Here is a 12,814-nt window from a genome sequence, read left to right on the forward strand (position 1 = left end):
TCAGGGATAATTACCTTGAGAAGTAGGCACATTTCAGTGAAGGGATGAATGTCAAAAGCAGCAGTTTCATTTATCAATCATGTGTGCTTATACTGTTCTTACGAGCAAGTCATTGGCAAATACAATGAACAAAAATATAAATGCAACATGTAAAGTGTTGGTCCCATGTTTTATGAGCTGAAATAAAAGATCCCATACATTTTACATATGCACAGGCTTTCTCTCATTGTGTGCACAATTTTGTTTACATCCCTGTTAGTGAGCATTTCTCCTTTGCCAACATAATCCATCCACCTGACAGGTGTGGCATATCAAGAAACTGATTAAACAGCATGATAGTTACACAGGTGCACATTATGGTGGGGACAATAAAAGCCCCCTCTAAAATGTGCAGTTTTGTAACACACAATACCACAGATGTCTCAAGTTGAGGGGGCGTGCAATTGGAATACTGACTGCGGAAATGTCCACCAGAGCTGTTGCCAGAAGATTGAATGTTAATTTCTCTACCATACGCCGCCGTCATCATTTTAGAGAATTTGGGAGTAAGTCCAACCATCCTCACAACATGTGTAACCAGCCCAGGACCTCCACTTCCGAGTTCTTCACCTGCGGGATCGTCTAAGACCAGCCACCCGGACAGCTGATGAAACTGTGGGTTTGCACAACGAAAGAATTTCTGCACAAACTGTCAGAAACCATCTCAGGGAAGCTCATCTGCGTACTCATTGTCTTGACCTGACTACAGTTGGGTGTTGTAACAGACTTCGGTGAGCAAATGCTCACCTTTGATTGCCACTGGAGAAGTGTGCTCTTTATGGATTAATCCCGGTTTCAACTGTACCGGGCAGATGGCAGCGTGTGGGCAAGCGGTTTGCTGTTGTGAACAAAGTGCCCCAAGGTGGGGTTATGGTATGGGCAGGCATAGGCTGTGGACAATAAACGGCAATTTGAATGCAGAGATGCTGTGATGAGATCCTGAGGCCCACTGTCGTGCCATTTATCCGTCACCGTGTTTAAGCATAATGCACTGCCGCAAGGATCTATACACAATTCTAAGAAGCTGAAAATGTCATTCTTCCATGGCAGACATATCACCACCCGTTGAGCATGTTTGGGATGCTCTGGATCAATGTGTACTAACTGCGTGTTCCAGTTCCCACCAATATTCAGCAACTTCGCACAGCCATTGAAGAGTGGGACAACATTCCGAAGGCCACAATCAGCCCGATCAACTATGCAAAGGAGATGTCACTCTGCATGAGGCAAATGGTGCTCACACCAGACACTGACTGGTATTCTGATCCTCGCCTCTACTTTTTTTGTTGAGGTATCTATTCCGTCATGTGAAATCTATAGATTTGGGCCTAATGAATTTTTCAATTGACAGATTTCCTTATGAACTAACTCAGTGAAATTGTTGCATGTTGCTTAAACAGGTTAAACAAACGTATCTTGTTTTGTATTTTTCATTAGGCTGATAGATGCATGGTGATTAGGACTTGCACTGTGGTGAACAAGTACATGAAATCTTTTGTTCAAAGATCTGCATTGCCATGCGGATCCCAGAGACAACTCTGCTGAATGATACCTTAAAAGCTTCATGTTTAATTCAGAATTCAAAAAAATTTACATTTAGGGATTTTTTAAATTTATTTCCATAAAAACAAAATAACATCAAAATAAACATCTCTGGAGGGTATCCCAATAACGTCTGAAACTAAAAGATGTCACTTAATAACAAAGACCCTCCTCAAACCAGTGATACTTTCGAGATCAATTTCACATTTACTGCCAAAACCAATGAGCCTGTTTGAATACTAAACATCCTTCTTTCCTTGAGGTAACCACTGATCTGACAAGGCTGGATTGGTGAAAGCAATACAACGGACACAACAATTTATCCAGTCACTTATAGATCAGTGACAAGCTGAAGAGAAGGGAGTGTTATTAAAGATACTCAAATGGGCACAAATAGTTTCATTACTCCCCTCTGGGTCTTCAGCACAGACACTACATGGATGCGTCAAAGTAAAAAAATAAAGACATCTACAGCACGTAAACAAGACTTCTTACAAACTGACTTTCTTGCAGAGGCGCTTCGTCTGTTGATACACTTTAGTTAGCTTGACAACGCTCCTGACCCGCTCTGCTCCAATGTGTTTAACGGAGAAAAATAAAAACTTGACCTTGATGAAAGTTTGTTAGTATCGACCTGTAAAGAGACAAGGATCCATGTTAGTGTGATAGGCTTCATGTAATTGTGAGTCCCTCAGACAAACAAAGTATAGTTAAGAGTTGAACAATGGCTTTTGAGGTGTGTGTGGACATGCGTGTGTGTGTGTGTGTGTACTTACGTGGGCTGTATGAGCGAGACCTGGAGCGCGACCTGTATCTACTGTAGTAGGGTGAGGGAGAGCGTCTGCGACTGAAGGACGGAGAGAGAACAGATTTATACTAGTGTGAGGAATAACTCACCATACCCCAACAGGACTAGTAACCCCATTCATCCCCTCATATTTAACCTGAAGAACAACAGTGTTAACGAGTTAAATATGTTCATTCTTATTCCAAATACAGTACCAGTCAAAAGTTGACACCTACTCATTCCAGGGTTTTTATTTTTACTATGCCAAGAGTGCAAATCTGTCAAAGGCAGGCTACTTTGAAGAATCAAAAATATATTGATTCATTTAACACTTTTGGTTACTACATGATTCCATGTGTTATTTCATAGTTTTGATATCTTCACTATTATTCTACAATGTAGAAAATAGTAAAAATAAAAACCTTGAATGAGTAGGTGTCCAAACTTTTGACTGGTACTGTATATTCATAGCTAACCAAGGTTATCTCCGAGGTGAATGTGAATCTATTGAAAGAATTCAACATCTTGAGTATCACTCACCTGTACTTGTCGTACTCGTCATATCTGTCGTATCCCCGGTCTCCACGATCGTATCCACGGTCATATCCACGGTCGTAGCCACCACCGCGTCGATCGTCGTATCGGTCGTACGAGTCCCGTCCCCTCCTCCCTCCACCACCGCTGTTGCCGCCATTGTTTCGTTCCCCCCCACCACCACCATTACTGAGGAAAGGGACAACAAGAGTTAAGATTTCCTCAAACAGAATCACTGGCTACATCCAAATGGCACCAGATTCTCTATGTAGGGGATGGGGTGCCACTTCACACAGCTCATAACTCCCAATAAACTAAGTCATCCCCCAGTATCACCACTTCACACCAGGACAATAAACTAAGTCATCCTATCCCCAGTATCACCACTTCACACCAGGACAATAAACTAAGTCATCCTATCCCCAGTATCGCCACTTCACACCAGGACAATAAACTAAGTCATCCTATCCCCAGTATCACCACTTCACACCAGGACAATAAACTAAGTCATCCTATGCCCAGTATCACCACTTCACACCAGGACAATAAACTAAGTCATCCTATGCCCAGTATCGCCACTTCACACCAGGACAATAAACTAAGTCATCCTATCCCCAGTATCGCCACTTCACACCAGAACAATAAACTAAGTCATCCTATCCCCAGTATCACCACTTCACACCAGGACAATAAACTAAGTCATCCTATCCCCAGTATCACCACTTCACACCAGGACAATAAACTAAGTCATCCTATGCCCAGTATCACCACTTCACACCAGGACAATAAACTAAGTCATCCTATCCCCAGTATCACCACTTCACACCAGGACAATAAACTAAGTCATCCTATGCCCAGTATCGCCACTTCACACCAGGACAATAAACTAAGTCATCCTATGCCCAGTATCACCACTTCACACCAGGACAATAAACTAAGTCATCCTATCCCCCAGTATCACCACTTCACACCAGGACAATAAACTAAGTCATCCCCCAGTATCACCACTTCACACCAGGACAATAAACTAAGTCATCCCCCAGTATCACCACTTCACACCAGGACAATAAACTAAGTCATCCCCAGTATCACCACTTCGCACCAGGACAATAAACTAAGTCATCCCCCAGTATCACCACTTCACACCAGGACAATAAACTAAGTCATCCTATCCCCCAGTATCACCAGGACAATAAACTAAGTCATCCTATCCCCAGTATCACCACTTCACACCAGGACAATAAACTAAGTCATCCTATGCCCAGTATCGCCACTTCACACCAGGACAATAAACTAAGTCATCCTATCCCCCAGTATCACCACTTCACACCAGGACAATAAACTAAGTCATCCTATCCCCCAGTATCACCAGGACAATAAACTAAGTCATCCTATCCCCAGTATCACCACTTCACACCAGGACAATAAACTAAGTCATCCTATCCCCAGTATCACCACTTCACACCAGGACAATAAACTAAGTCATCCTATCCCCCAGTATCACCACTTCACACCAGGACAATAAACTAAGTCATCCTATCCCCCAGTATCACCACTTCACACCAGGACAATAAACTAAGTCATCCTATGCCCAGTATCGCCACTTCACACCAGGACAATAAACTAAGTCATCCTATCCCCAGTATCACCACTTCACACCAGGACAATAAACTAAGTCATCCTATGCCCAGTATCACCACTTCACACCAGGACAATAAACTAAGTCATCCTATCCCCCAGTATCACCACTTCACACCAGGACAATAAACTAAGTCATCCTATGCCCAGTATCGCCACTTCACACCAGGACAATAAACTAAGTCATCCTATGCCCAGTATCACCACTTCACACCAGGACAATAAACTAAGTCATCCTATCCCCAGTATCACCACTTCACACCAGGACAATAAACTAAGTCATCCTATCCCCCAGTATCACCACTTCACACCAGGACAATAAACTAAGTCATCCTATGCCCAGTATCACCACTTCACACCAGGACAATAAACCAAGTCATCCTATGCCCAGTATCACCACTTCACACCAGGACAATAAACTAAGTCATCCTATCCCCCAGTATCACCACTTCACACCAGGACAATAAACTAAGTCATCCCCCAGTATCACCACTTCGCACCAGGACAATAAACTAAGTCATCCCCCAGGATCACCACTTCACACCAGGACAATAAACTAAGTCATCCTATCCCCCAGTATCACCAGGACAATAAACTAAGTCATCCTATCCCCAGTATCACCACTTCACCAGGACAATAAACTAAGTCATCCTATCCCCCAGTATCACCACTTCACACCAGGACAATAAACTAAGTCATCCTATCCCCAGTATCACCACTTCACACCAGGACAATAAACTAAGTCATCCTATCCCCCAGTATCACCAGGACAATAAACTAAGTCATCCTATCCCCAGTATCACCACTTCACACCAGGACAATAAACTAAGTCATCCTATGCCCAGTATCACCACTTCACACCAGGACAATAAACTAAGTCATCCTATCCCCCAGTATCACCACTTCACACCAGGACAATAAACTAAGTCATCCCCCAGTATCACCCCTTCACACCAGGACAATAAACTAAGTCATCCCCCAGTATCACCACTTCGCACCAGGACAATAAACTAAGTCATCCCCCAGTATCACCACTTCACACCAGGACAATAAACTAAGTCATCCTATCCCCCAGTATCACCAGGACAATAAACTAAGTCATCCTATCCCCAGTATCACCACTTCACACCAGGACAATAAACTAAGTCATCCTATCCCCAGTATCACCACTTCACACCAGGACAATAAACTAAGTCATCCTATCCCCCAGTATCACCAGGACAATAAACTAAGTCATCCCCCCCAGTATCACCACTTCACACCAGGACAATAAACTAAGTCATCCTATCCCCAGTATCACCACTTCACACCAGGACAATAAACTAAGTCATCCTATGCCCAGTATCGCCACTTCACACCAGGACAATAAACTAAGTCATCCTATCCCCCAGTATCACCACTTCACACCAGGACAATAAACTAAGTCATCCTATGCCCAGTATCACCACTTCACACCAGGACAATAAACTAAGTCATCCTATGCCCAGTATCGCCACTTCACACCAGGACAATAAACTAAGTCATCCTATGCCCAGTATCACCACTTCACACCAGGACAATAAACTAAGTCATCCTATCCCCAGTATCACCACTTCACACCAGGACAATAAACTAAGTCATCCTATGCCCAGTATCGCCACTTCACACCAGGACAATAAACTAAGTCATCCCCCAGTATCGCCACTTCACACCAGGACAATAAACTAAGTCATCCCCCAGTATCACCACTTCACACCAGGACAATAAACTAAGTCATCCTATGCCCAGTATCACCACTTCACACCAGGACAATAAACTAAGTCATCCTATCCCCCAGTATCACCACTTCACACCAGGACAATAAACTAAGTCATCCCCCAGTATCACCACTTCGCACCAGGACAATAAACTAAGTCATCCTATCCCCCAGTATCACCAGGACAATAAACTAAGTCATCCTATCCCCAGTATCACCACTTCACACCAGGACAATAAACTAAGTCATCCTATCCCCAGTATCACCAGGACATTAAACTAAGTCATCCTATCCCCCAGTATCACCAGGACAATAAACTAAGTCATCCTATCCCCCAGTATCACCAGGACAATAAACTAAGTCATCCTATCCCCCAGTATCACCAGGACAATAAACTAAGTCATCCTATCCCCCAGTATCACCAGGACAATAAACTAAGTCATCCTATCCCCAGTATCACCACTTCACACCAGGACAATAAACTAAGTCATCCTATCCCCAGTATCACCAGGACAATAAACTAAGTCATCCTATCCCCCAGTATCACCAGGACATTAAACTAAGTCATCCTATCCCCCAGTATCACCAGGACAATAAACTAAGTCACCCCCCAGTATCACCAGGACAATAAACTAAGTCATCCCCCAGTATCACCATTTCACACCAGGACAATAAACTAAGTCATCCCCCCCAGTATCACCACTTCACACCAGGACAATAAACTAAGTCATCCCCCCCAGTATCACCACTTCACACCAGGACAATAAACTAAGTCATCCTATCCCCAGTATCACCACTTCACACCAGGACAATAAACTAAGTCATCCTATCCCCCAGTATCACCAGGACAATAAACTAAGTCATCCTATCCCCCAGTATCACCAGGACAATAAACTAAGTCATCCTATCCCCCAGTATCACCAGGACAATAAACTAAGTCATCCTATCCCCAGTATCACCACTTCACACCAGGACAATAAACTAAGTCATCCTATCCCCAGTATCACCACTTCACACTAGGACAATAAACTAAGTCATCCTATCCCCAGTATCACCACTTCACACCAGGACAATAAACTAAGTCATCCTATCCCCAGTATCACCACTTCACACCAGGACAATAAACTAAGTCATCCTATCCCCAGTATCACCACTTCACACCAGGACAATAAACTAAGTCATCCTATCCCCAGTATCACCACTTCACACCAGAACAATAAACTAAGTCATCCTATCCCCAGTATCACCACTTCACACCAGAACAATAAACTAAGTCATCCTATCCCCAGTATCACCACTTCACACCAGAACAATAAACTAAGTCATCCCCCAATATCACCACTTCACACCAGGACAATAAACTAAGTCATCCTATCCCCAGTATCACCACTTCACACCAGGACAATAAACTAAGTCATCCTATCCCCAGTATCACCACTTCACACCAGGACAATAAACTAAGTCATCCTATCCCCAGTATCACCACTTCACACCAGAACAATAAACTAAGTCATCCCCCAATATCACCACTTCACACCAGGCCATCCAAGAAGATAAAACAGCAATACACACGAGAGAAATAGTTACAGCAAGAGAGATGGAAATCTGCATAAAACCACACAATGAGCAGAGATTCACCATCCTATACTTACTGTGTGGGTCGGCCCATGTAGATGCCAGGCGTAGGGGTGTGGGCCCTCTTGGTGATAGAGAAGTCCACTCTAATACGTCTCCCATCCAGCTCCATACCGTTGGCCCGCTCCATTGCCTAGGGAAACAGAGGTACAAAAAGACAGCGGTTTAAAAATCAGTCACTGAAAATGAGCTCCATCTCATGGGTTCTACATGTACAGGGAAAGTTTGAGGTAAAAAATTGAAACGGTTTAATGTGTGTTCATACTGAGCACAGATCGAACCATCCCATTGGTCCAACGCTGAACCAAAGATGATTCAGTATGAAGATATGTAGACACTGCTTCTCCAATAGACGCAGTGTAGGCGATGTCAAGGCGACAGTGGCTAGCTAAGCTCATGTGTAGAAACAAGTCAACAGGGCAAACGGTTGTCTCACGCCGAACTGCGCATCAAAGGCACGCAAGAAAGTCATTTTTGATGACAGTGTAACTTTTAGGAGGTTGGAGTAATAACATGTTCAGCTACTTAAGACATTGGCTCAAACCTAGGTTGTGCCTTTAGATGGTTAAAATGAAGAACTAAGGAATAACTTCACTTCTCAAACCCCAGTCTGCTTCGCAAGCATTCCCAGAGGTCTCGCCATGTTGGGCCTCTGGTATTAACCTTCATTACAGTGATGAGTTCCTCGTGTCACTTGTACCACTTCATGTGAGTGGCAAGACTGACACCAGGTGGTGCTTATGAGTAATCACACTTTACACAACATGAAAACAAAACTAGTGTACAGACTAGTCAGTGTACAATATCAATGGTTCCAGGCGAATTAGCATAACAGGCTTATTGAAAATGTTACATCTTTAAGAACCGAGGAATAAGGCCATTGATGGCACCAAAAGCAAAGTTACCATCGGTTCTTAGGTGTATCACAACATGATCAACAGCATTACTTCTTATAACAAAATTCATTTTAAATAGGACCCATCATATGCTTCCTAATCCATGGCTCTTTCTCAATCAATCTTTTCTTGATTCCTGGCATTCTCACCTTCTCAAAATCCATTGGATAAGTTCTGAGTGGAAGGGCCTCGGACACACAGTTGAGAAGACAAGGAGATAGAATGCAATAGTCGAGGAAAAACTAATCTGAGAAAGAGGCCCAGACTGTTTGTCCCATACCTCCTTGGAATCGGCGATCCTCTCGAAGTAGACGAAGGCGAAGCCACGGGAGCGCCCGGTGCGCTGGTCATAGACCACATTAACCCCAGCCAAAGGGCCGTACCGGCCAAATACCTCCCTCAGGTCCTTCTCCGTGGTGTACAAGCTCAGTCCAAACACCCCCAGACACTGGTTGGGGTCAGGGTTCGCCTGGAGGTCAAAGGGATCAGAGTTCACAGCAGCTGATATGAACATTACCATCCACTAGGTGTAGCATGCCATCTCTGCCCTCACACTCTTCGTCTCTCTGTCACACACACACTGTGGCCCACTGTGTTAAAACACTATGTAGAAGGCAGAAGGTATTACAGTAAGAAGATGTACATACCCTGGCATCCTCACCACCTCCTGCTCCCTGACTGAATGTCTCTTTTCTGAAGTCATGGCTCTATTGGAGGGTGAGTTAATAAAAGGGGTTATTAAATACGTCACATTCTGTTTCCTGTAACAAACAATACAAGAGGGGTCAGGACAGGAGCAGCATAGGAATACTAACTGGTAAATTAACATGCTACCTATACATCAAACTGTGTCAAACATTCCTACCATAAACTACATACACACACCTTAATCAAATCCCATAAAGCAGCTGCAAGCCATAAAACACATCTGACAATTGTATTTTCTATACAACACAGCGGTCCCTCTAGCACAGGGTTTCCCAACCGTGTTCTTGGTAACGAGCTGATGTTTAACATACCTGTTGTATCCCTAAACTGGCCCACCTGGTTTAACCAGTTAACTTATTCAACAAGCCCTTAACTAGTTGAATAAGGTGTGCCAGTTTAGGGCTACAACAAATATCTGAAACGTCAGGAGGAGAAGGTTGGGAAGTACTGCTTTACCCCCATCAGCAGCCAGACCCTGACCTTTGACCTGTAAATGATGTGTCACTCACCCTGCTGCTGGGGCGGCGGCGGTTAGGCGATGCACTCTGGCTCTTCTTCTTTCGGTATTCCGGGCTGTAGGAGCGGGACTTCTTCCGGTTGGAGGGGGAGCGAGAGCGGCTGTACCGGCGGTTAGAGTGCCTACGAGAGTGAGACCTGGAGAAAGGATTTAGTGTCAAGTTAAGCAAAAGCACAATTTGACATTACCCTTCACAAAGAGAATGGAATCAATGAGATAGGAAGTGGGGGTTCCAATAACAGGAGGACAGGCTCACCTGGACTTAGAGCGGGACCGAGACTCTGAGTGTTTAGCAACGCGGGATGGGCTCGGGGAGCCAGATCTGCTCTCCGACTTGACCCGAACAGGACTGCCACGGTCCGATTTGGATGGGGAGCGAGAGTCCTAATGTTACAGTAACCGCATGTTAAAAAGGCCCGCTCTTACTTACACACACAGGAACAGACAAGCAACTGTTCAAAGTCAGACATACACAACTAGAGCACATACACTGTGGAGGAAAAGGTTAGCGCTCCACCACATCTATTACATGTGATAGAAAAGCAACAACAAAAAAAGTCTTCAATTGGAATAATAATTTGCTAGAACCCTGTCATAATGTTAACAAATGCCATGTCTCGTTTCTTCTACCTGGGTCAAACTAAAGTCATCATGCATGTTTTATCTATAGAAAGGGAGCATAGTAGTGTAAAGACACTTGGAACATATACCATACATTTACTTAACCTAGGGACACATTCATTCTTTCTTCCAGTTTCTTTATATACTCTACTTCTTTCTCTCAGGAATTCTACTGTTCTTCGTCGTTCTTCTTTTTTCAGTTTTCATTTTCTGATTCCGGGTTCTCTCTTCCCCAAATAGAAACAATTTTCACCTTTAGTCATACATACTGCAAGCGCTTCTATATCTGACCACCAATCTTCCAGTTTCATTGATTTTCCCCTTCCCACATCTATGTTCTGCTCTGTAACTGTTTTTCATAAGGCTTCGTTTATTCTTGGATATTTTCTTCCACATTCTTGGATAAAACTCTTCAAATCCTTCACGATCATTAACCTTAATGAAAAAAGAACATTTAATAAAATTAAAGATCATGAATTTATAGAAAAATAAGATCTTTCGTTAAATAATGTATACAGTATCTGTAGCAGGACAAGTACTTGACTTGCAGAAATGTTGTATTACCCTACATCTCAGAAGGGTTCAGTAATGATGACTACAACTTTTCAAGAGGTACACTGCAATACATATTTTTTTCTTTCTGCAATACATAGTTGTAGCACACCGAGTAAATTAACATTGTGAGATAACAGTTCTGTCTCACCACTAGCTACCGCTAACTTATTTAGTTACACTACAGGAAGTGGCTTGAAGCTCCGATTGCTTGACTGCAACTTACTTTTGCGACAAAGGCTTCCACCAAACTTACCTGGGAGCTAGCTAGAACCTAGCAACAGCTAACGTTAGCTAGCGTATCTTTGTAACGTGTATAACGTTGCATTGACGCTACCGGTAGCGTCATGTCCGATAACGTCGTTAGCCACTTAGCTATGGAAGTTAGCTTGCAAGCTATTGTATTGTTCAGCTGGCAACAAATAGCTAAAGGTAACGTTAGCTAGGTAGCTAATCTGTTTAATTTTGAAGAAATATGTTGTTCATCTCGTTAGCCCAGCAATCTTACAATTGTGTGAGGAACATTTTAAGTTGCCATCTAGCTACTTTTTATTTTAAATTACCAACTCAACTCGCAAATTATCTAGCAAGCCACCGCGTTAACTTACTAACGAATACACTGATAATAACCGTAACTAGCTAACGTTAGCTAGCTATGTCAGCAAAAGAGAGGAACGATAAGACATGATTTTGGTTTCCGTTGCAAGTTAATACTTACTCGTCCATCAAAGTGTCCATCCTCTAGGTCACTCATTTTGTAATTAGAATAGCTAACGATATAGCGCGCTACGTTTTCAGACAAAATAATAGCGTCCTCCTTTGTGCTTGTCTTTCTCGCGGTGTAATAAGATGGCGGCGACTGCAGTTTGTTTATAAACTGAAGACTGTGCCGACGTCATCGTGATTCCTGCCACGCCTTTTTGAAACGTAGTCCATCCAAATGCAAGCTATGAATGACAATCAACTGAGAACCTTGACTAGCCAAGTTATCGCTAATCATTGTGTACTAATTCCTCGTGTTATTATTTTTCTCCTCAGCATTGTTGGGAAGGGCCCGTAAGTAAGCATTGCACTGTTAGTCTAAACCGATTGTTTATGAAGCAAAATCAAATCAAATTGTATTAGTCACATGCGCCGACTACAACTTATGAGCCCCTAACTAACAAAGCAGTTAAAAAATAAATAAAACAAGTCTTTTTTTTTAAGCATGTGACAAATACAATTTGATTTGAGATGTAGCTATGGTATTACAATAGTGTCCATTGCTGTATGGCCCACATGGTCATCAAATGTGTACCATAGTAAGCCATTGCAACTCTACCCATTTGACCATTGATGGATATTTGTCTCTCAGTTTTGAATACAAAACTCAAGAAATAGGAACAGGAAAATAGTACACAATGCAAACATCAGTCAGTTAAGACACATTTCAGATAAGTATTTTACTAAGCATTTCATGTCACCTCATTTTATTCTCGGGGTCTAATGAATACATGAAATAATTAAAAGGGGTCAAATTATCACATGGATTGACTGAACAAGGTTGCAACCAGTTGGGAATCTCATCCCTATAGTGCTCTTGTGAATGACTGTGTTAGCCCATTAGCTAA

At 42.9% G+C, this 12,814-nt stretch overlaps 1 protein-coding gene across 1 annotated transcript; it reads right to left on the minus strand.

Annotated features, from left to right (window-relative positions):
* Positions 1-1,588: 1,588 nt before the first annotated feature.
* LOC106570531 (transformer-2 protein homolog alpha) lies at positions 1,589-12,094 on the minus strand. Its single transcript, XM_014142960.3, has 9 exons — positions 11,923-12,094; positions 10,288-10,415; positions 10,024-10,168; positions 9,454-9,513; positions 9,087-9,275; positions 7,928-8,043; positions 2,909-3,091; positions 2,358-2,428; positions 1,589-2,215 (listed from the first exon to the last, which is right to left on the minus strand). The coding sequence occupies exons 1-9, from the start codon at positions 11,956-11,958 to the stop codon at positions 2,205-2,207; spliced, it is 939 nt and encodes a 312-aa protein (XP_013998435.1). The 5' UTR covers positions 11,959-12,094; the 3' UTR covers positions 1,589-2,204.
* Positions 12,095-12,814: the final 720 nt, after the last annotated feature.

This window comes from Salmo salar, chromosome 14 (assembly GCF_965601325.2).
Source record: "Salmo salar chromosome 14, fSalSal1, whole genome shotgun sequence".
NCBI lineage: Eukaryota > Metazoa > Chordata > Actinopteri > Salmoniformes > Salmonidae > Salmo > Salmo salar.

Bases quoted from the DNA above. Each gene is read 5' to 3' on its own strand.
- LOC106570531 (XM_014142960.3), bottom strand. From the start codon at position 11,958: ATGAGTGACCTAGAGGATGGACACTTTGATGGACGA. The intron at 9,514-10,023 runs GTGAGTGACACA...ACCCTCCAATAG, and splicing joins GCCGCCGCCCCAGCAGCAGG to AGCCATGACTTCAGAAAAGA. The intron at 3,092-7,927 runs GTAAGTATAGGA...CCCTTTCCTCAG, and splicing joins TACATGGGCCGACCCACACA to TAATGGTGGTGGTGGGGGGG.